At 39.3% G+C, this 25,182-nt stretch overlaps 1 protein-coding gene across 1 annotated transcript; it reads left to right on the forward strand.

The window, feature by feature from the left end:
• The first annotated feature begins 89 nt into the window (after positions 1-89).
• LOC134865893 (MAGUK p55 subfamily member 7-like) lies at positions 90-23,237 on the forward strand. Its single transcript, XM_063885702.1, has 19 exons — positions 90-188; positions 982-1,016; positions 1,304-1,422; positions 2,229-2,306; positions 4,526-4,606; positions 8,633-8,767; positions 11,064-11,145; positions 11,285-11,370; positions 11,971-12,045; positions 12,712-12,908; positions 13,709-13,767; positions 13,975-13,986; positions 14,435-14,479; positions 16,680-16,853; positions 18,655-18,735; positions 18,837-18,930; positions 19,066-19,174; positions 20,739-20,882; positions 22,373-23,237. The coding sequence occupies exons 2-19, from the start codon at positions 992-994 to the stop codon at positions 22,604-22,606; spliced, it is 1,830 nt and encodes a 609-aa protein (XP_063741772.1). The 5' UTR covers positions 90-188; positions 982-991; the 3' UTR covers positions 22,607-23,237.
• The last annotated feature ends 1,945 nt before the right edge of the window (positions 23,238-25,182 follow it).

Consider the following 25,182-nt stretch of genomic DNA (forward strand, 5'->3'; position numbering starts at 1 on the left):
CCGTCGGCTTGATTTAGGTCAGACCTGACACCTATTGACACAATAAAGGACAGTCTTTTTTTATATCTGGCCAGTTGATCGCATAACAACCCCTCTCTAGAAGTAGATGTTCAAATGCAGCTCGTACTCTTTAGGTATTAAGCGATAAGACCTGTCTCAACTGGGCCTGATGGAGTGGAATGTCTCTGGTAAGTGAATCTTACATTTTGTGCGAGTGTGCTGAGCTGCTTTCCTTAACTTAAAATGTGTTGGAGTGACCATAAAAATGTACATTACACTCCTTTTCTGTAAAGTAAATTATTTGTACAAAAACTATTTTATTATTTTCTCACAACATTTATATTACTATCTGCTATTGACAGAAGATAACAAAACAAAAACCCATATAAGTGTGCATGTAATATTATATTTCTCTAGCTGTGCTTTTGGAGGATACTTCACAAAATGTATTTACAGTTTAATCATACAACAAGGTAATTAGGTGGAACCGACCTTTATGCATTTCAAATTAATTTTACATATTTGCAGAATATAAAATGTTCTGAAATTGTTCTATATCGTGCTCCGAGAGAGAGAGGGTCAACAATTCAATCATTTTAAGCATTATATTTATATTATGGTTTAAGTTGTGTTTTCATCTTTCCAATTTAAGGTAATGTCTCAATATAATGCAAACATGTACCGGGTATTATACATATAATTGATGAACAATTTAATCTTTATTCATGTATTGATATTGGCGTATCGGACAGTGAAAATGTGCAGTAGTAAAGATGTTGAAATATGTCATTCCAGCATTAGGGGGCAGTAATATCTCAGAAAAAGCATCTTTACATACATTGTGGAAAAAGTAAACATTACATTTTTCTTTTTCTGTCACACTTTCTTTATAAAAACAAAAGAAATCTGGAAAATATTAGGAGTATATATATTTATTTATCTAGGGATAATATATTAAACCATTTTTCCTTTTGTTTCCAGAGTGAGGAGAATGCTGAGCCGAACAGAAAACAGAGGTTTGTCCAAAGAGTAGGAGGTTATCAGGGTTATTTTAGGTGATATGTAGATCATATGAGTGTATTTGAATATGTTTTTTCTCACCTCCCTTGTCCTGTCCTTAAAATACCTTCACTGTAAAATAAAGCGATATATTTTTTGTTGTTCTTGTAAGTTCCTCCATGTAAGATATCACCTCCGTCTTTTTGTTTTTGACCTCACCTCATAAAATTCAAATAAGATCAGGAAATGAATACCAGGTGAATGTTGTGTGCTCATTGCTGTACGTGTTCTGCTGCTCCTGCAGGTGTGTGCCGACTGCTATCATCAGTGATGTCTGGAACGGAGTCTCATTCGGACAGAGAGGAGGACTACAGGTTCCTCCACAGCATGTTGATGGAGAAGAAGCTCCACCTTCTCTTTAAGGTGAAAACACATTTGTGCTTTAAAGAGGCCCTATAATGCTTTTCAGGGTTTTCCCTTTCTTGTAGTGAGCTTAGAGGTTTTTGTGCATGTAAATGGTCCGCAAAGGCTAAAATCCCAAGGTTCCCTCCAGAGGGAGTTTCTCTCCGGCACACTCCATTCCTGCCTGAAACACCTCAACTGGACTCCTTTGTTTAGTTCTGTGACATAATGACAACACTATGTTACACTTGCACTTCTGTTTGCTCCAGCACATTGTACATGATTTGCAAAGGTCACAGTAGAGGCACAACATACAAATATGAACCTGAATTTGTTTTTAGCATAATAGGGCCCCTTTAATGATTCGTGCTTGAGTTTTTTCCACTTGCTATTTGTTACTTAGTAGGTAAAATAACACAAGTATTATCCATATGCAGTGGTTGAAAGTAACATGTACATTTGCTTAATTACTGTACTTGAGTACAATGTTAAGTTACTTGTATTTTAATTTTTTTTAAGTAAGGCATTTTTACTGCATTGCCTTTATTTGATAACTTTAATTACTTTCAAGAAAGAGATCCAGATGAGTAATACAAAATGTTATCTTATCTGTTATGTATTATTAGAAGTTAAGATAATTGATTAAATACATTTTTTTTTTAAATCTATTGCTAGTTTTCATAAATGATATTATATTTCTATAAATAAAGCTTTTAAGATGTACAACTATAGTCATAACAGTAGTTGTAGCACTATTGGGAACTGAAGAAAGTGCCTTTTTTTACTGTAGAGAAAACCTTCATTTTGATACTTTCCTGACTTGGCAGATCCACGAGCGTCTGAAGCGTTTTGAGAAGCGAAGCCCCATCCCTGTCCAACAGCAAGCAGCGAGTCTGGCTTCAGAAGTAAGTGACTCTCTCCAAACATTTTTGCAGAAGATGACAGTTTGACAGCAGAGGGAACAGGGAAGACATTGTTCAAATCGTTTCCTCCACATTGAGACAAATTATCTGTCGCACAGAAGCACGAGTGGTTCGACAATCCTTCTTATGTGCATCTCAAAATTCTCTCTGTCACCTCTGATTTCGTCACTTGAAGTGTTGTCTTGTTCTTCAAGCCAGGAGTAAGGTCAGTGAGGACGGTGCAGAACAAAAGGCTGCAAAAACCATTTTGTGTGCAGTCTAATGTTGCAGGTTGGAGGAATACAGTTAATTTCAGATTTAAGATGAAGTGATAGAGAGTGCTTCCACTACAGCACTACCAGTCTCGATTCCCATGGAATAGATGTGCTCATCTTTCAAATACCAGTCCTCTCTGGTCCTGCTGGTCATTTTCCATCTTCCTTTTTTCATTCCCCCTTTCTGGTTCCTGGTCAAAGTGTTAAACAATGACATTCTATTTAACACTTTCTTCTTACTCTATGCTTCCACCTTGTATTCATCCCCAAATCACACAACTATCTCTACTATAGAGGGAGAGTCCTAAACCCGTACATTTGTTAGCGTTTTACCATGTCTGGTTCATGCAATTTGAAGCTAAATGTTTTTTGAACATGCTTTTGGTTAGATGCCTGAAAAAAAGGTCTGTGGTTAACACAAGCTTAAGCGATTTTCACATATTTTTCTACAACATAAAAAAGGTGATTAAATAGTCCAATTATGAATGTCCAATATGTCATATTAACGGCAGTGGACTAAATTAGAATGCTCAATGTCATCATGCTGAACACAAATCCACTTTAAGCTTGGCGGTGGTGTCTCGCAGCCATGCAAATGTGATGTAGTTGGTACCTTTAAAGCTGCATTCACATCACAATTGATAAAACGGCTCTGCACTTTGCAGTCGTGTTCCTATAAAGATAAATATGTGTCCCAGTGTGTAAGGAGACTCACAAAGTGTCAGAAAATACAACCCTCTCTCTTTTCCTCCTTACCCACATCTCTAAAAACAGAGCTGATCCAGATTTGCTGCCGCTATGATGTAATATTAGAAATGTGGGCTGGCTTTATATTGAACTCCTGGCAATGTCCCACATTGAAGAAAGAACATGTCAAGCTATGTGCTGTATCAGAAACAATGCGCAACGTGTTTTGGAAGTAATATGGTCTGTGTACATTAGCAAGCATCGCTAACACTCAGATCTAATGCTGTACTGGAGAGAATATGTGTAGGGAAGCCGAAGATTCTGTACTTGTGGTAAACCGGCGAGAGAGAAATGCTTGAGCTCCATACTGTCTCAGAAATAATGCTTGATGTGGTTTGGAACATAAAATGGCTAGAAAAACCCTTCGGAGACCTGTTTTGTATAGATATGTCCCTTTAATATATTGTTTAAATATAGTATAATAGGAGACATTTAAACATCAGGACATTGCGTTTGCCACAGGCCTTCTTTCATGCAATTTTCCAAAATCCAATGGAAAAGTCCCATTGTGTTTTGTCAAGGGCCCCTTAGCGATGCTAAGCTTAGCGATGCTAAGGTATCTGTCTCTGTACCACCATATCCTAGCCCTGAAACTCCTCTCTATCTCTTCACTACCTTAGCTTCAGATTCTGTTAGACAGCCACTCTCCGCCTGGCTTAAATCATCAGGACCCACTGGATGGGCCAAACCGAGGCTCTGTTTCCCCTCAGAGAGGCTTCTGTTTGCTCACAGTGGAAACTAATGACCTTCATGCATTGTGTCTCTGGAGTGTGCCTGGACATCTTGAAGCAGTATAAGTCATTACAGTTATACACTCGACAAGACAGGCGACTGCCCACAGTCCCTCGCCGACTCTCCAGTCGCAACTGACAGTCAAGGCTGTTCTGTTTTAGTTGTCGCCACAGATTGCGTGTAGCCTTGAACATTTGGGAGTGTTTTTTCCAACAGTGCCTAAAAGATATAAAAAAAGAACACAGACAAATACTTGACGTCAAGAAGCAAAGAAGAAAAATCCCATTGACTTGAACTGGGCCACAAGAAAGTGTGTCACTACAGTCTGAATAAGATACACGTTTCACAAACCCTTTTTGTCTCTCTTGGATGGTACAGTGTAGACTGGACCAAACCTCACTCAGGCCATGATATAATTGTATAGCTCTAATTTTGAAAACTATATCCTGTCTTATTCTGTGCTTCCAGTTGGCGGAGGAGCTGATAAACCAAGGATGGACAGATGAAATCAAAGAACTTGTTGGCCTCTTTTCCCAACCCGACTTAAAGGTGAAGAGTATCTCCTTCTATGATGATTATGTGTTCCTATAGCTTCAAAAGTGTGTCGGCCTTAAACTCCCCCAGCCAAGTCTTTTCTCCAGCATCGCATAATTTCGGCCCAAAAAAGCATTCTTTAAAAAATAACTTATCATTTTGGAAAATATGCTTCTTTGCTTTCTTGCCAAGAGGTATCAGATATGTTTGTTATTGGAATAGAGGGAATCCACTTGCCTGGATTGTCAAGGATAGTCTCTTAAATGTTTTCCAATATTTCCTCCAAGAAGCCCTTTAACCTACGGCTTTATACGGTGCTCCAAAATACAAAGCCTTTGGACAGAAATATTTAGCATCTACTCAAATTTAGTGACAATTCCAATTGGGCCAGATTCTAAACTGATATTACTGATAGTATAAGAGGCATTTCGCAAGTTGACCTCTTCTCAACAACACTTTGTCTCTTATGGGCTGATAACAGCAATACAAGTATCATAGCACTGATTCATTAAACCTACAGAGACTTGTGTGTATTTAACCTGAAGAGTTTTCTTTCTTTTCCCATTCATTTTTTTCCCCCTCTTGAACAACATATAAATCACAAACTAAAAAATGACATGTAGTGCTGGGATGACGGATTCATAGGTGGTTCAATGGGTTTATTTACCTTTTTATTTTGCTTCTTTTCCTTTCTGTCTGTTTTAATCAACAGCATTTTGGGAAATATCATTATAATTGAAGCAGTTCCATATTCTGTTCGAATGTCTAGGTTTATTTGCAGAAACCATGCCAATAACAATATTCCAAACAGAAATATCATTACAGGTAGGGAATGGTTAGCTTACCTATACAGACTTGGAGCAGTTAAAGGCAACTAGCTTTCATATGTCCAAAGGTAATGTGCCTGAAAAACCACCTTTGGATAGAGCTAGGCTAATGGCTAGGCTGCGTCCTATTAAATCTACGCCAGTTAAGCTACCTGTTGCTAGCTAGAGATTTGTATTGCTTATCTCATCTCAATCTTGGCTTGAAAGTATAAAAGAGTATTTTCCACATAAAAATGCCCTTTTAACTGTGCAGTTTTCTATCGCTGAAGCAAAATACATAATAATATGATAATAAAACAAAATAATACAAATGTAAAGTCAATTTGAATGTATTTCCCCTAATTATTTTACCAACTGAGAGGTGCTGACAACTAGTATTAACCACACTGGAATTGAATATAAACAACTCCCTAGTTGTGTTTATTAGTTTTCACTCATGTAGAAGCCCAGACAACTCCAATGCATGTTTCTATGTCAGATCTGCTGACAGTCATATTTCAGACACTCAAACACATCCACACACAGCCAAACAACAAACGCTCACCCCCACACACACACGCACACACACACACACACACACACACACAACACACACACACACACACACACACACACACACACACACACACACACACACACACACACACACACACACACACACACACACACACACACACACACACACACACACACACACACACACACACACACACACACTATAGAAGTCATTACTTTTCTTAATGAGGAGCCAAAGCCAGCCGAGAACTAACAGGTTTGTTTAAACAGTCCTAATGACCAGTTTGTTCTTGGCCCCAACACTGAAGCTCACACATACTTATGAAAAACTCAGGGTATAATTTTCTGTGAATGAATGTTTGTTTTTTGAAAACCTGTCTCTGAAAGTGGCCAGAGACACATTGCTCACGCGCTGGCAGCTTCTGAGGTGGGCAATTGTTGATGGACAACATTGATATGTAGACTAACCGGCATATTAATTGTCTGGTTGTTAAAATCACTTTGATGAGCACATGTTTCCCCCTTCTCTTCATTCTTTATTATCACAATGAATATCCTTTTTTAAAATTCTATCTTGTATAGGCTCACAGGAGAGATAAACATTTATCCGGAAGAGTGTTTTTCAGCAAACAAACTTGGAGTTTTTGCACAGCCAAAGTTAACAAAGAATGAACTCAAATTGTCAAAACTGTCTTTTGATAGAGTGTTAAATATCAATTCATTGTGCCTCCAGAGGATTTATTTTCCTAACACGTGTGTTGTTTGAGCTGAGCCAGTATGACTGTTAGCAGTGTGGGGGGTTGTTTTTAGGGTGGCCCAAAGGCTGGCAGTACATTCTAGACTAAATCAATTTTGGCATGTTGGCACAGACAAAATTGAAGGCTTGCTACCAAGAGTTTGCTGTATTTGGATTAAGTTGCTGTAGTGGGTGCAGGCAGGCCAGCCAAACTAATTGGAGTTTTTGCACAGTCTCAGTCACCTGTTATTAGTCAACATGGATGGTTGACGTTTTTGTACTTATCATTTTTTTAAATCTCACAATTATATTATACAGTACCATCTGTAGCTGTAACAACTTTGCCCAAAAATGAGACAATGCACAGTATAAGAAGTGGAAGCAGTTACCGCGACATCATTCATTGGTTTATGGAATACTTTGGCCATTGCCATTTTGGTTGTTGGCCATCACTATCCTATTTCTATGGAACCAAAAGTCATTCGAGAGGGTGAAGCTAAGCACAACAGAACGCCAAAAACAAGGCATTCTTAGGAGGCCCAAATGTTACAATTCACTTTCCTGAACAGTAAACACACTGAAAGGGTAAAGTTCTTAGATGAAACCATGTGTATCACTAAAACCAAACAACATCATAGTAGTCACCTTTCAATCTCAAGTTGGCTTAAGTCTAAAGCAAGCATTGCTTTCATCTATGTATTCTGAATGAGATCATAATTTACAAATGAAAATCATGTTGTTTTAAAGAACACATAAAACTACAGATATAGACTTTACTTTTGTCAGGTAATTGTTAAGCAATGGAATACTTCAAGTCAGAGGTAGGGTTATTTTCTCATAGACTTCTAGAAAATACAATTTTCTTTGCAACAAGTGAATTCATCCCCCGCTGGCTGGCTAGCGAGAATGCACATTTTCAGGCTACGTGCCCACGACAACGCTCTGAAGCAAAAACGCAGATGTCCGTTTTTCCCCTCCACAATTTATCTGCGTTTATCTGCGTTCTCACGAGCGTTTTGGGGGTGGATATCTGTCTATCCATGGGAACAGGGAAAACGTATAAAACTCATAATACTCGCAGTTTGCCGATGAAGTAAGCACGCCCCGGACGTAGGTGGCAGTAGCAACAATACCAAATGCCTGTTTTGTGGCTACTTCCTCCGCGTCAGTTAGAAGAAAATGGCGAAGCGCGGCGGCAATAACAGTACGCCTAGTTCAAACTTTGTTTGGACAGATGAGGAGGTCCAGTTGCTGCTAAACACAACTTTAAACTACAAAGAGGTAAAGAGTCTCGCCATTTGTTGGCCTGCATGCATACCATTCAACGCGGCTACTGCTACACGTTCATCCATGTTTATCAAAGGGCAGGCTCAAATTTGGCGCTAGAACGTCACTTCCAGATGCCTGTGCAAAAAAAAAACCTGTGCAAAAAACGCACTTCTGCGTTTTGAACTGTTCCTACGGCGACGAGAGACTGGAACGTTTTCAAGATCTCCACTTTGAGGGGCGTTTGCGTTTTCTCCGTTTTCAACTCCTAAAAACGCCGTCGCCGTGTGCACGATAGGCACATCTGTCGAAATGTTCTACGTTTATCTGTCGTTACCGTTGTCGTGGGCACGGGGCCTCAGATGAGGAGGTTGGTTAACCCTGAACTGGTTAAAGTTGTGAGTGGTTTTCAGTTCTTTTGCATTTAGAATCGACACCCTTAAATGAGCAAACTTCCCAATGATTACACTGGCATTTGTTCACAATACTGAAAATTGAAAGCTGCTTGATAGCCAACACAAATGGTATTCATTTAGTTTGGAGTACAGCGCTGGCCTGAGCCAGTGCCATTTTTCCATACAAAGTGAGATACATTACAGGATATTAGAGCCAGTGTCACATCTACTCACATTACCGTAAATTTGAAGTGATCCACCTGAATGCTACACCTTCACTGTTTTTATGTTTTGTCCAAAGAGTCTCCTGTCTGTCCATGATGCTGTAGCTCAGAGAAACTTTGAGCCTACTCTGCCACCAGTACCTGACACTGTTCTGGAAGATGATGAGGATTCTGTCAAAATTGTCAGTCTGGTCAAAACCAAGGACCCTCTGGTCAGTAAACATTTCCTTATATTTCAGCAGTCGAGTTCAAATGAAATGTATCCTGTTTGGCTTTAACAAATAGTATCATTTTATGTGCTTTCTTTCTGAGAGGAAATGAGAAGGTTGACAGTTTTACAGTATATATGCTATATTTCAGGCAACCAAAAAGGCAACAAGGTAAGGTAACAGCATTTCATGAATTGAAAACATACTGTGAAAGGGTTCAAGTTAAAGATGAAAGAGGTGAAAGCACTCATACCTCTGGGTGGTAGCGACTTCAATCCTTTATCTTAATTTCCACTCTAAATTAAACAAGGATTTACAAAATATCAAGGTGTATTGAAGACCATAAAACTCATTAATTTACTGAGGTAAATAATCAGATAAGAAGTAGGTGCATTTTCTCATAGACTTCTATACAACTGGACCAGTTTTTGCGACGAATGGTGTTTTCCCTTGCTGGAAATTAGAGAGAATGCACAATTTAATTTTGTATTCCATTTTCGTGACAACATTTGAACATATATTGTAATATAGATATATATAATGTGTTAAATGTATCCGTTGTGGAGCTGTTTGAAGGCTAGGACTGTTTTTTCCCCCTGTTCCCCAACCTCTGTGTACAACTGAGACATCTTTCTGTGGGCTTTAGCTGCATATTTATAATTTTTGTGTTAAGGTGGAAACAATCTTTTAATCTTAATCTCGGCAAGAAAGTAAATAGCGATATTTTTATGTGGCTTCAAAAATTAGAACAGTTTAGGCGCCTGTCAGCCTGTTCCTAATTTGGTCTACCTAGCCTTGGAATGTAGACAAACTGAACACAAGTGTAGGTATTTAAGTTAAGACAACCATGTGACAGGGCAACTGCACGTGGACATTTCCAATTTGTCCAGCTGCATTATCTGACACACACAGACAGTTAGGGCAAAACAATAAACATATCCAGGGACAGCTGAAGTTTTGTCAAACTGCGTGACTGCTAAAGCCCTGCAGCCTATGCCAAGGTGTAGCAGGACTACAGCCCTTGGAACGACAGGAAACACATGAAAATATTCCTGCAGCTGCAATGAATTTGCAGTCAATTCTTCCTCATCGTTTTTGCCATTTATCTGCTGTGACGCACAACATAGTTTCTGTATTGTTTGGGTGAATATTGACGCATGTGTAGATGTTTATCCACTGCAAAATGATGTCTTCTAAATTAGTATTTTAAGGCCGGATCATTTGTTTTCTGTTTCTGATGTAAATCAACTAGTTTTTATGATCTTTAGCATAGCATTGCTTGATCATAGTAATTTTTTCTTGATACTACCAGAATGATCTGTCTTGTTTCTTCCAAGATGTTGTCACTTATTTCAGTAAAATTCCTGGATCAAATAAAATGACTAAAAACTAAACAGTGTCCATACCTTCGCCAAGGCCGAAAAATCCTTTAACTTTGTTATTTCAATAATAAAATAAAGTTCAGACTTATTTTTGGATCAAGATCTCCATAAATTCAAATAGGGAAAAACAACTTTGGGTTACATGTACCTGATTCCCCCCCACTCAAATGGATCCTGTTGCTCATTAAAATTAAATAGAAATGTTAAAACATCCCCAGACTCAAAGGTAAAATTCCTTAAACGAAATAATCCACATCGAAGACATTTGTGTCTTCGCCTGTGGCCTGAGAAATCTCCTTAAAATATGTCTTTGATACGTTTTTGAAGGCAAACAGAAATACAAACATACTGAGCTAGGTTGAGAAAAAAGGCGTATCTTTGGGGTAAATACATGACAATAATTGACTTAATGATGAGCATTTCTTGCAGTGCATGCTTGTCTGTTTGAGCTTTGAGAGTGGAATGTTCTTCGGACCAATAATAGAGAACATACTTTTGTATTGATCCCAAAACTAGATTGGAAAGGGGACTGACCTTTTTAAGACACAGCCTCTTTGATCGATCCAGCATGTTCCCATTTTCCAGACAACAGGGTTACACCCGAGCGTTAGCTGATTATACTCAGCTGTAAGATGCTCTTTCCATTGCGATTTACTCCACATCAATAACATCTGTTGAAAATAATTCTGATTTGGATAACCTTTTTCCAGTGCTCTATGTGTAACATGAAATCAGTCAGCTTAATAGTCCCGTCATGAAACAAATAACTTTCACTGGAATGAAGACACTCCAAATGAGAAGCTTGTCTGGACTGTAATAAAACAAATATGTTATTTTCACCGTCCATTGCTTGACCTCTTTGCCTGTGCTCTTCTGTTTGTCCATCAACCTTTCATTCACTAATCCCCATCCTCAAGGGGGCAACAATTAAAATGGATAAATCCACAGGGATGATTGTTGTGGCGAGGATCATGAGAGGAGGTGCAGCTGATAAAAGCGGTAAGCTAAAGAGCTCTTTTTTTTTTACTACATTTTCACCAATATACTCTTTCACATTAATTGACATTGGGTTGTAGTAAAATAACATGTACAAGAAGAGCATGTGGTAATTTCCATATGTATTTCCAACTCTTGAAAGGCCTGATCCATGAAGGAGATGAGCTGAAAGAGGTGAATGGAGTCTCACTGGAGCACAGGAAGCCAAAGGAAATACATTCTCTTCTGGTTAGTCTCACCTTCGCGCTTCGGTTTGATACATCTCTTTGTTAAGTGTTTCTGTTTCCTTCCCTCCTTTTGCTCTTTAAATGTGTTAACTCAAAGGATAATTCTGACATTGTCAACAAAACCGATTAAAAGACAAAAACCAACAGAGCTTCAGTCAATCTGTAAATGAAGTTAAACGTCTCTATCTGTATCCCTCTTCACTCTAGCACTATTGTTTCAAATAAACAATAGAACCTTAGATCACAAGTGTACAAATATATAATGTTTGCAAAAGGATGTTAGTCATTTCCTAAAACAGCAGCAAATGTTACTCAAACAGGAGTAAAGACTGAATTTGTTCAGGACAACTCCCTGCTGTGGATGAATCCACGTCTGGTGCACTTAAAGTATGTAGGCATAGACTGTGGTATGGCCATGTTCTTTATTGTGTGTCCCATAGTTCTGCATTTGGCTTGACCTGCTTCCAGTCTTTATATTGTGCTAAGCTAAGCTAATTAACTTCTGGGTTAAGCTTTTTATCTATTTGTATTCCTCTTCTAATCTAACTTGGCACAAAAGTAATTAAGCATTTCTCAAAATGTACCTCTTCTTCTCCTGCAGGCTCGATCTCAAGGAGAAATTAGATTCAAAATCATTCCTGCCTCCACAAAGGAAGAAATGTCATCAAATAAAAAGGTACAATAAATATTCAAACACATACATTATTCCCATGCCGTGTGTCTTTTACGTTAGCTTAACATGCAATCTGGCTGCATGAGGAAAGCTGCCCCAGCTGGTTTCAGTAAAAAGAGATGAAATCAGTGGTATCTTGTGTGTTTGGTTATATGTTGTGTTTTTGCCATAGTGCTGTCACTACAGCAGCGCACTGTCAAGAACTCAATTCAGATCAGACAGTCAAGGATAAGACCATTACTAATGTCATCACAATTTCCTGCTTTTTATAATTCAAACACTTGATTTATCATTTTCGACACATCACATGTGCAGAGCCACATCAGCTTAATTTAACAGTAATGATAAATTTACACACCGTATGCGGAAAAAATTGCAAATCCTTTTATGTTTCGGAATAGCTCTAGGCCACAACTACCAAAAACACGATGTCCAACCTGGAAACTGTTAGAGCAGGGAGCATTTGCTCTGGATTAAGAGAAATTATTTTCTGTGATCATGGTAATTTTTCAAAAATGACACTAACATATGTTACAAAGCACCAGACGAAGTTTTTGTGCTAGGATACAGCAGTTCAAGGGGTTGCAGTCGGAAAAGATAAGAATTAAAAGATAACAATTACGCAGTCAACTGTTTTGTTTGAAAGCAAAACACATTTTGTTTCCTCAGCTGTTCATGCAGGCTCTTTTCGATTATGATCCATATGAGGATCCCACAGTTCCGTGCAAGGAAGCAGCAATAGCCTTTAGAAGGGGCGCCGTCCTCCAGATTGTCAGTATGGAGGACGACACCTGGTGGCAGGCCCGTCACCTTGGGGACAGCAAAGATCAGGCAGGACTCATCCCCTCACAGAAGCTCCATGAGAGGTCGTAATTTGATCCATTTATACGGTGGCTGATGGGAAAACGCACTGCAACGGCCAAAAACACACAATAAATGAAGCACTGCAAATAAAAAAAACGCTGCAAAAAGCTCAAAACACAACGGAAACCTGGGGACACTAAAAAGTGATGCACACAACTGGGACATGAGCGCTTACATTCGAGGAGTATAAAGTTGACCAACTGTCACTGTTGGAACGGTTGGTCTACTTCATGATTATGTGTTCTGTCAGTTTACTTGAAATGACTAGGTTAGCTACGTTTGCTAGCTATTTTACAGCAGATTTGCAACAATATCGGAAGGACTCACATACTCAGATTGTTAAAATAAGCCAATAAAACTTACATTTAAGGTGAGTTTCCAGTGATAGTGATTGTTGGCCAATTTTATAATCCCCAAACATCAACACACACGCTACGTGCTTCATCCCCTTGTTTCTGTTGTGTTGTTGAGCTTCTTGCAGTATTTAATATTTGCAGTGGTTTGCTTATGGAGCACTTTTAGAAAACGCTGCACGTTTCATCAAGTTGGTGAATGTTTTCTAAATGCTGAGCATGTGTTTTCAAGTTGGTGAAGATTTTTCTTCATTTGCGTGTGTTTTGCAAATTATTTGTTTGCATCGTTTTTGAAACTGCAGCGTGTTTCTCCGTTGTAACGCGTTTGCACCTGTGTGCCACCGTATTTTGTGTCCATTGAAACACATTCACCCTCTTAAACCACTGTCATCTAACATCTTTCTTAAATTCTGTTGTAATACACCATTGTGTCGTTCGTCTTTCTACAGGAGAGTTGCACTACAGCGACCTAAGGCGCTGTTCAAGCCCCGACCAGTCAAACCACCAGGTGATGAGTCGGCCTTTGTCAATAAAATCAACCACACCTGAAAAGAATAAAACCTTTTTAACACTTTCCAATAAACATATTAAAGCTGCTTTGGCGCTAAACTGAGAGGTGACAGGTCATGTCTTAAGATCCTGGTCAAGGTCACGGCTGAACTCTGCTGCCCTCCCGTTGTACTCACTGCTTTTGTTTTCTCCACATGCTCCACAGATGATGCGGAAGGTACTGTCTGCTCGAATTTGCTTTTGAAAATTTACCTCGAAGACAATTAACTTGATGTAATACACGTGTATGTTTTGTGTTTTTAAAGATATAAAGAGCTGGATTATCCAAAAATAATATCACGTTATGCTTCTTGGAAGTACGGCACGGAAAGGATTCTGTTATATGTTCCTCCAAGCTGGTTTATAGTATCTGGCCCTCTGCATTGTGCTAGTTTTTCGCTAACAACCAATTTGTAAAAGCAAGGTAGTTATTAATATTTCTGTATAGTGGATATCATTTCTAAATGAAACTATTATTAGAATTCCCAAAGCAAAAATATTAGGACATTTGGTCAGAACATATGCTAATGCTTTAAATCAAATTTCAGAAGGACGCACGTTTACTCTCTTGCAGTTTGTGCTCATGATTTTTCACTCTTTCCCCTTCTCTGTTCCTCTTTTTCCAGTCATGGAAGACGTAGACTATGGAGCTATAACAGGGATCCACATTGGTGAGATGTTTGACTTGAAAATTAACTGATGTGACACAAGACAACTCAACTCAGGGCAATAGGACTCCAAGCAATGAAAAAAATTGAGGAAAAACAGCAACAAAAGGAGACCAGGCTTATATTTAAATTACAAACCAGTTTATATGATGATGTAGTTTTGTGGGTTTGGGGATTTAGGGGTTTTAGGGTTTTAGCTGTCTCGTTTATCCCATTTATCTTGATCTCATGGATTGCGTGTGTGCATATGTTGGATGTTCATATTGGGGTGTGCACTTACGGCTGATTGTAAAAAGGCTCCTTGGGTCTGTACAAGAAAAGGTAATTACAGATGTTGCGTTATATCAGTTCCAAAAGTCATGTGCATTTAATAATGTGCATTTCATCTTATCTCAGGCCAGCTTCCACCTGATGGATGTGGTTCAGACTCTGTGTTTCCTCTTTGTCCGGCATGCAAAATGTTAGTGATGTGGCACAACCTGACTTGAATGCAGACGAATCAGAGCAGGCTTAAAGACATGGCAAATAGTGAGGTTTGTGTAGATACACAAGAAAGGGCAACAGCTTGTCCCCGGTTAATTTCTTTCTAAAAGATTTGGTTATGTATCAGTCCTTTAAAAGAACTGTTTGAAATGAGATGAGAAGATTGATACCTCACACGTCTGTCTGTTGAATATTAAGCTTAAAGCTAGCAGACTGTTAGCTTAGCTTAGCATAAAGAATGTAGCACCATTAGCCAGGTATTTGTGATATGGCAAAACATTTTTATGATCAGGCCAAAATACAGTTACCTGTGAAAAATAATTTACAATAATGTATAATTTTATGGGAACCTTTTTTTGTTGGAGACCAGGCTGATACAATATTTAAGTCAGTGGTGTGAAACTCATGTTACTTAAAATAAATTAATAAATACCAAGTATTATTGCTTTAAATACAGATATCATTGGGGGAAAAACGGTGTGTTACTGGGAAACAAGTGATTTAGCAGACATTAAAATTGAAATTTAATGCATGTTTCAAATTCTCATTAAGGTCTGGTCCTAGAATAACCCTTCCAGGTTCATATTCAGCGCCATTCAGAAATGTGTACCGTTTTATAAGCGTACTTCTGATAAAGCTAACTTCTGTATCAAAATGACTTTGGACTGAGTGACCTTCTTGAATAATCACATTTTTGGAAATATGCCTATCTGCTCTCTTGCGACGTTTCTTTTAGTTTTTATGGTAGGACTGACGTATTCAGTACCACTAAAATGGACTAAATGGTCTTGGACGCCAATTCTGAGAGATATGTCCACTCTCCTATGCTGCAGGTTGAGGTTCATATCATATCATCTTGACATAAAGGGCTCAGGCCCAGTTCATGACATGCATTGCATGTATTGAATCTCCTTGCAGTTTTATCTGACCCTTATTTCATACTGTCAAATGTAGCAGGCATATCTTACAGCACTTCGGAAAATGCCCTACAGTTTTACAGATGAGAGTATTTTCAGTGACACATGATGAACTTCACTGACAGTGTTCCTTATGATTGACAATTACGATATGTTTTCTTATAGACCTTGTTTCATGCTATAGGCTTTCTCATTTGTTGTATGACATAAGGTTTATACAGTGTGTATTACACTGACATTTCTCAGTGGATTCATCAGTTTCAATCCCATGTAAACAAAAGTTTGAAATCCCTACTAATTGTGCCATGTTTCTTAGAATGAAGCCCAGAGAGGAAATGGACAGATACGCTTACAAAGAGAAATTACAGCTGACGTCAAAGAAAGCCTGGCAGCACCACTTAGCAGCAGTTAACATTATGAAAGAGAGAAGGTCTGCCAAGCCAGCCAGACCACAGTCGCATGGCAGACGCTGGCTGTCAGAGAGCCTACAAGCTACGCGTGACAGACAGAGCTGTCGTCTGTTGACTGCAGGATTAAGGCTTTTCAGGATGTTGCTTTAAAGAAGAGTTTGGGTGGCAGTGTTGTTGATGATGCACACTTTTAAGGATGCACTGTACCTGCTTGTTTAAGTTAGTAGGGGATTACCCTCAGTAACTTTATATTAAGGCCAGACATTGTCTTCATGAAGCCCCCCCCAAAAAAATCAATGCATATGTTTTCAGGGCAATTTAAATGAGGCGATTTTCGGCTAGGTTTTCAATGATATGCCTGGCTGGTCTAAGATCCATATCTCATTTTTCCAGCTGGGTTGAGGAGAAGTTTCCGACTGGGAAGAAAGAGCAGTTGGGCTCGAGAAGCGGCTCGGTCCAGGAGGTGGAGCACAGGGATACACAGTTCAGTTCGACCCCCTACCTACAAACAGGTGATCCCCTACCACAGAGACCCCAAGGACCCACACCGACTGGTTGTTCTGGTTGGTACGTATGAGGTTAACATACGGTTGTGTAAAGAAATGTGAAAGTTCCAATCTTTTGTGGAGATGTTAAAGAGCTCACTGCCAACATGTCGTTAAATAGGTTCCTGTGCTACAGTCTAATGTAGTACATTGTATACATAACATTTAATATTGATTTAATATATAACAAAACATTGTTGTTACTGTGGTTTTATGTGCAGTATTGTAAATTAGCAGCAATTGTTTTTTGTTTTATATCGTCCCACTGCCTTTTTTTTGTCCATATAAAAAAACGACATGATCCCATTCAGTAAAAGAACCCTATTATTTTTACCGTAGCAGTTGTTGATCAAAAGAAAAAGTAATGCACTGATGAAGATTTATTTCAAGACTCTTGAGTGCAAGAATAATCCTTTCCCGTCATAAGCACGTAAACACTGTCAGAGAACTGAAGTCAGAATATATTTTGTTCTCTTAAGTTACCTAGTGGCCCACCCCAGATTCACTTCTCTGCCAACCTTGCCGGTCTGCTCTATGTATTTCTGAGCTATATCTCTCCCGCAGGAATTTCACATTGAGCCCCGCTGAAGGTCTTTTTTAATGTCGTATTATGATACGACTGTAGGTCATCTGTGACCGAGGGAAATCAAAGAAAGAAGAGAAGGGCAGAAGAGAGACAAAAAAGTCTAAAGTACAGGGTAGAAAGAAGCGAAACACAGTGAATTAAAGAGGCGAAAAAACATTAACCAGATATAATAGATTAATGATAGTAAATAGAGAGAAGGGGATGAGTGGTTTGTGAATTATATTCCTCATAATGTCAGCCAAGTGCTCCATCATTAAACTGGAACAGTTAAGACAGCTTGGATTTAGATTTAGACCTCTTTAATTGAGTTGGAGCTTACCCTAACTCTGGATTACGTTTTACTGTCTGCTGTGAAGGCTCTTCGTTGACCAGAGTTCATCATTAGCAATATATAGCTTATTGGCAATGAGATTTACGGACAGGAAAACCAGATCCTGGATCGCTAAAACAGCACCAGCTGGATAATGTTTGACCAGGTTGGGAATATGTCAGTTTTTGTTTGCATTGCATACACTTCGAATAAAACAATAGCCATAGAAAAGTTGGTGAAAGCAACTGCCAGTCGATTTAAGCTCTACAGATCGTGTAACTCTTTATAAAAAAAAGGTCAGGAGAAAGTATCCACAGTGCCCGATGATGCTCCTCTCCAGCTCCGTAGAGCAGCTGTGAAAGACATCAGCGGTGTAAGAGTGGAGAGTCCATAAACCTGATATTTTGTATCGAGCTCATGCAACCCTGTGATGGAAAAGGCAGGTATGTCAGGAATCTTACTTTCAGACAGCGCTCCATTAGAGTCTGATGCAATCTGGGGGCTGCAAAAAGCTGCTTTAGAAAAGAAAATCCCAGATGCTACAGTATGTGTGTGTACACTTGTGTGTATGTGCTTTATCCTGTGCATCCTACTCTTTAATGACACCGATACTGTGTGGCTTTGCAGATGTCACGTTTAGACGGGATGCTATGGATTTTCCAGAGGGCATAGGAGCGTTTAATGTTCAATAGAGAGACACCGGCAAAGAAAAAGACGGAGAACCGTTTTCAGACTGAAATCAGTATGAAATCAGAGCTCTGTCTGTCTGACTCTCTCCCGCTCCCATTTGTCGTTCTCTGATTGTAAAGACAGATGTGTCACCAGATCACTAAGCCTAGCTGATGTTGTAAGGCAAACAATAGTACATAGTGATTTTGGGAATGAATACGTATGTACAGAACACAGTGTTTTTATCCTCGTCTCTAGGGCCCAGCGGCGTTGGCGTTAATGAACTGAAGAGGAGGCTCCTGCTCTCCGACCCTGACCACTATGGCGTGACTGTACCGCGTAAGATAGACTTCCAGAAATGTCACCTTTACCTCCCGCGCACTTAATAGTTTCTCATCTTTTTACAACTGTCTCAAGCCTCTCGTCTTTTCCCCTTTCAGACACCACACGAGAGAAGAAAAGGCAGGAGAATGAAGGGGTGGATTATAATTTTGTGTCAATTCCCATGTTTGAAGAGGATATTCTCAATCATAGGTACGTGAGCAGGTGTTCCCTTCCCATGGTGTTAAAAATAGTCCCCTTTCATGAGAGTGATGTTTATTTGTACTGCTGTCTGATTACATTTTATGGTGTTTTCTCTGTTCACGGTCTGTTTGGTTCTGCCTCTAGGTTTGTAGAATATGGAAGATACAGTGGACACTACTATGGAACAAGTGTGGATTCTTTGCACAAAGTGATGGCTGAGGGCAAGGTGTGCCTTCTGTGTGTGCACCCTACTGTAAGTACTATGCCAATTAATTTAGACAATTTTCCAAGGGGAAGGATGTTTTTTTAGCCAAAATAATCCACATTTTGCTGGTAATTCTCACCGCAATTGTGCTGAAATGGTTATTTGCAACAAGTGCCTTTTCAGTTATGAAACCTTGCTCTTCATCATATGACTTCTTCATGTTTGAAATAACACAAATAAGGTTTCAAGAGCCCATGTGTGTTTCCTACAGGGTTTAGTTCTTGGCAATCTAGAAACCAGTTGGCAAGGTGATGACAATAAGAGTCTAGTGGAAAAGGGGCTATATTTTTGTTGGTTTTGGTTCAGCCAAAGCTTTTGTTTCTACAGTTAGCAACTTGAGACTCAAGAATGAAGTTAGAGTTGCGAGACTGTGTCCCGTTTTTTCCCTTTTACAAGTGGACAAAAAGCTATTGTCAGCTGATAACCATTCGACCTAAGGTTTCACAATGTTTTGTTTTAAACACAGAAAGTGAACCTGCATTCAACTAAAGTCGCTCAAATGTGATGGGCAATATTATTCGGACTACAAACGCAAACTAGACCTCTTTGACACCAAAATCTTGTCTTGTTGCCCGCAGATGCTGCATTCTTCATTCATACAGATCTGTTAATATAGATTCAATTAGTGGCCGTGGTGATTCAGCCTTTGCAATGCACTCAATAAAACCCAATTAGTAGAGGTGGGAAGCCAGCACGGGATCAAATGCTATAGGTTCTTCTGAAACAAGAAGGAACTGGTTACTTCATCAGAGGAATCATATAGTGCATTTAATTATCCCTACCTAAACAGTGGGAACAGTGATGAGTGCTTTGATACCATTTTGTGTGGAAATTTGAAGGAAAGGGTGAAATATGGGGATATACACTGCCAGGCCAAAAAAAGGTTGCACACTCTAATATTTGTTGGACCGCCTTTAGCTTTGATTACTGCACACATTCGCTGTGGCATCTTTTCCACAAGCTTCTGCAATGTCACAAAATGTATTTCTGTCCAGAGTTGCATTCATTTTTCACCAAGATCTTGTATTGATGACGGGAGATTCGAACCACTGTGCAAAGTCTTCTCCAGCACATCCCAAAGACTCTCAATCGGGTTCAGGTCTGGACTCTGTGGTGGCCAATCCATGTGTGAAAAGGATGTCTCGTGCTCCCTGAACCACTCTTTCACAATTTGAGCCCGATGGATCCTGGCATTGTCATCTTGGAACATGCCCGTGCCATCAGGGAAGAAAAAATCCATTGATGGAATAACCTGGTCCTTCAGTATATTCAGGGAGTCAGCTGACCTCATTCTTTGGGCACGTTGCTGAACCTAGACCAGACCAACTGCAGCAACCCCAGATCATAGCACTACCCCCACAGGCTTGTGACCTTTTTTTTGGGCCGGGCAGTGTATGTAGGTTCGTAATCTGCTTCACATCATTGCCTGTATGGCATTTATGGTCTGGAAAGTGATCCCTTAACGATGAAATGTAACTGTATTCTTTTAATGTGTTGTACTTGATTAGAACACCAACTGCTTCTGCCTTCTTTTTGGTCTTCCTCACCACAGAAAATAAAGCATGTGTACACTTCTGAATTCAAACCATACGTGGTGTTCGTGAAACCTCCATGTATCGAGGAACTACGCCTCACCAGACGGAGAGTGAAGTTTGTCTGCGATGAAGTCGACAAGAATTCAGTCAGGGTCTTTTCGGTAAGAGAAAAAAAACCCCACATATACATGTCTGAAATCGGGGTTTGTTCCATGTCTGTAACATGTGAGGTTAAACACTCTGGCCTTGACGTACCCACCCGACCCCAAAGACATGCACACACCCAAAACCCCCCTAATTCTTGCACACACCTTGCCTTACATGTGGTTGACCCCTTGGTTTGCTTTTAAGAGACATTTAACAGATAGGAGGAATGACAAGCCTGCTTGGTGGGTGGTTTCTTGTTCCATTACTAAGGTGAGTACAGTTTGTCCGGGAGATAAAGGGTCACATTTTGCGTTCGTTTACGTGGCTTGTGTCAAAGCATGAGCACATATGTGTGATGAAGCTTGTTTTAGACAAGACAAAAAAAGATTTTCTGTCACTTTGGTAATCTACATCTGGCTTCTCCTTCACTGTTTGACCCTGGCTGCCCATGTTGCCCTTATTAAAACCATGAGGTCACACACCTGTATTGCAACATGGCTGGAGTTTGCCCTGTGCCACCACAACCTTCAGAGGGTTCAGGCATTGATTATTGCGTTCAACTTGTACCACAGCTGGTGTGAAAAGGTCTCTTATCCTTTACTCCCAGCGTGTAACGACGTGTTACGCCTTGGTCTCTATAGCTGAATGGTCACAGGGATCCGTTCCATGTCCTGTTAGGTTACAGTATGTGCAGATTATTGTAAAAACAACCCTTCGGAGGACGTCACCATATGGTCAGGCTCTCGCTGTTCTGTTTCCATCAACAGCATTTCTCAGACGAACAATGAAATCATCATTAATCATCTATTGCTTTATTTCTTCATCTGCACAGATTCTTTTCATCTTTCACTTAATGATTAATTAAAGAACACACAAGTAAAGCTTTGGAAAGAGCTTATTAGATGTTATATATAGCCATAGGTGGGACCAAGTCTTATTTTTCCAATAAGTTTTAAGTCTTTGCACTCAAGTCCCAAGTCAAGTCAGAAGTTCCAAAGTGTTAGTATTCAAATTGTAAACAAGTCATACTACACGCCTTCTCCAAATGTCGTGGCAATTTTAACACACTTTTTTTTTACACTGCATAGTTTTGGTATGTGAACTATATTGTCTTTGGTGTTTTTTTTCCAACTAGGGTCAGTAACCTAACATTTATTATTCAGTATTCTCTTTGTTTCAAACAAAGTACATCTTGGAAATTAAGTGGCAACTTGCTTAGAATGAATAGCAGTCGAACATTAGTAGATCCAGGAAATAATGCGAAATCAGGTATTTGTTTGTTTGTTTAATAACATACTCTTATCTTCAGGCTTGGCGAAGAAAACAAGTATTTTAAGATCAATTGAAACCACAAGGGTTAAAGTCAGAGTCCAAGAAGGGTTAGGGTTAGGGTTGTGATTTTGGTCTTAAGTCATCAAATTTGGGATTCAAGTCTGATTTGAGCCCAAACCACTATAGCATCATGTTGCTACATTTGATTTACCAAGGCGTTCTCTTCTCACAGGAGGAGGATTTTGAGGACATGATTAACTTGGCTGATACCATGGAGAAGCAGTACGGACACTTGATTGACAAGGTGATTGTTAATGGAGATATCGTGGTGGCATTCAGAGAGCTGAAGGCGGACCTCGAGAAGGTACAAAAGGAGGAAGTCCACTGGTTTCCTACAGAGTGGAATTGCTCGTCATCACCAACGAAAGCACGCAGAAGTTGTGGCCATTTGGACAGCTGGATTTGAACTCCGAACTCATAAAGAAGGAAAGAATCCTAAAAATAATTTATTCGTTCTATTTAGTTAGAGTTTGTCAAATTAACAAAACATATTTGTCTATTTGTAAACAAATCCTGTGATTACGACCTTTTTCCAAAGTGTCCCTTAGTGTATCTCTAATTAGGCAAACAGAATCCATCTCTCCCTCCATCTGTTAAAGAGCCAGTTTTTCTGTTGGCATTTGGTTTAAAAACGATGGCTCACAGGACCGACGAGTAGAGGAAAGAAAGAAAAAAAATAAGGAAACTCTCCAGAGCTTGTGGCTAAGTGTAATCCTTCCCTGCCAAGTTGCAAACATCAGCATGTAATTATTCTGACAGCTGCTGCACTTCAATTAACTGTAATGTACACCAGACAAATATTATTAGTAGCAGTCGGGCAGACATTTTGCCAACAACATGCTGTACGAAATCAACATAAACAAGAAAATAGTTAAAACATGTTTTAATGGCTATACGTTCATTAATTGTGTATATTTTTGATGGATTATGAATGCTTTGTGTACATTATGTATCACAATTATTGTACCGTAGAAACTGTAGAAACATGGATAAATATGTGTATTTTTAAGCACCCTATGCTAAAAATAAACTCTATAATGGACCATTAACTGTAGCAAAGTCTTTTTTCATACAGAAACATATGAGAAAATAAAGAGTAATTGTCAGAGAGCCACCATTAGTGACACCCCATTAACAAATAATATTATTTGAGCATCACAGCTGCCTTTCGGATGCCGATTCTACTGTTCTCCTTCACACAAACTGCTTAATCTAGTTCTGTTTAAAAGCCACATTCCTCTACATTCATAGTGTTTCCTTCCCCTTTTTGGATGCTGTGCTCAATTGGGTGTGAAGGAGTGTTAATGTGCCTATCATGTCATGTTTTGGAGGAAGAGGGAGCAGCATGATGTAGGGAGACGGTAATAGCTTTCTAGGGACTTGGTTCTTAGCAGACGTTCAGAGAAAAAGTTACGAGGGCGCATAAAAGCTTACTGTAAGAGCATGGTGAGGCTGCACAAGCTGACTAGGCTGCAGGGAACAACACATTTTGTCTCAGGTTTTTAGATTATCAAGGCAGGCTTTGTCAGTGTCCCAAAAAGTTGTGTGGAGATGCCCTCTTTACTCTGTTTTCATGACTCCTGGTTACCAAAGTGCACATTCGAGACAAAACAGTTGCACTTCAGCCAGGCCTGAGGCCGACCTCCATCAAACCATGGCAGTATAACTTCATCACACCACTGAGAATCTGCAGGCGCCCTCTGAGATCATAACCGTGCCATTTAAGACACCGGAGTGATCCAATGAAAACCCACTGCCGCCTTATGCTCACTGCAGCTCCCACACACTACACAGGCGTATGATGTCAATTGGTCTCGGATAATTTGGTTCAATCATCTATCTGTCGGAGGTATGTTGAAATAAATATGACTGATGTTAAACAATATCTTCATCTTTGCATGAAATATCCATAACTTAAAACACAGCAAAGCCCATGCTAGAGTATATAGTTCATTACACAGCCTTAAAGCATGAGGGGACATTGTTTCCCTTAAGTAAATAAAGAGTCCTTATACTGACACATTAAAGCCAGACTTTGCAACTTTTTTAAGAAGAAACAACACAAATGAGTTGAATTCATACGCAAAAAAAACCTCTTGCTCAATTTAATATTGATATTCTTTTGTTGCTACAGCCTTACTTGGTCTATTATGATAAAAGTTGATAATTTGTGATACTGCTGTGGAACTAAAACCATCCCCTCAGTTCATTGGCTGACAGCTGTGACATGCTAACATGTAGCTTATCATTCAATGTTTAAACTACAAGTTAACATGTTTGAGAAAAACTCTTCAATGCTTCTATTACAAAAATAACATCTCCCTCAAATAAAGCATGCAACACTGGCTGTTTTGTCAAAATCTATTTCTTCTTTAGTTTATATTTTTGCTTGGGATCCACCAAATCATCTGTAATTAGCCTCTTCAATCCTCCTTTAACAAAACTTGCTAAAAAGGATGAAAGCCAGTTGCTTAATACCTGCCTTGACGTCAGAAAGGAGATCAGGTCACAATTTGTCCAGATACATCTCGCAGATTGCCTAGGGCTACGTTGAAACTCAGCTAGTGTTAGCTTCACACTAATCACTTTCAAGTCCTGCCAGTAAAAAGAATGCATTTCAGCTCTAAGTTGAAGTCAACTCAAGTCATTACGGAAAAAAGGCCAAAACATGAGCGACGAAGAGAGCGGTTAAATGTTCAAAAGATCGGTTATGCATTAGCAGCGAACAAAACACTTCCATTTAATTGAGGCTAAAAAGTGTTCAGTCGGTTGGGGCCTAATGCAGGAAGTTAACATACCTGACCTTATAAAACATTTGTTATATTGTTTCTGCTGTAGACACCTTAAGATGATGCAAAACTCAAAACAACATTGCCAGCCTATCACCATACAGTACGTAGGTGTTACAATGAAAATATTAGCTTAACACAGTACATCCAGCAGATACAAGCCATTAGCAATCTTTGCCAATGCTTTTGACCT

Source organism: Eleginops maclovinus, chromosome 6 (assembly GCF_036324505.1).
Source record: "Eleginops maclovinus isolate JMC-PN-2008 ecotype Puerto Natales chromosome 6, JC_Emac_rtc_rv5, whole genome shotgun sequence".
Lineage (NCBI taxonomy): Eukaryota > Metazoa > Chordata > Actinopteri > Perciformes > Eleginopidae > Eleginops > Eleginops maclovinus.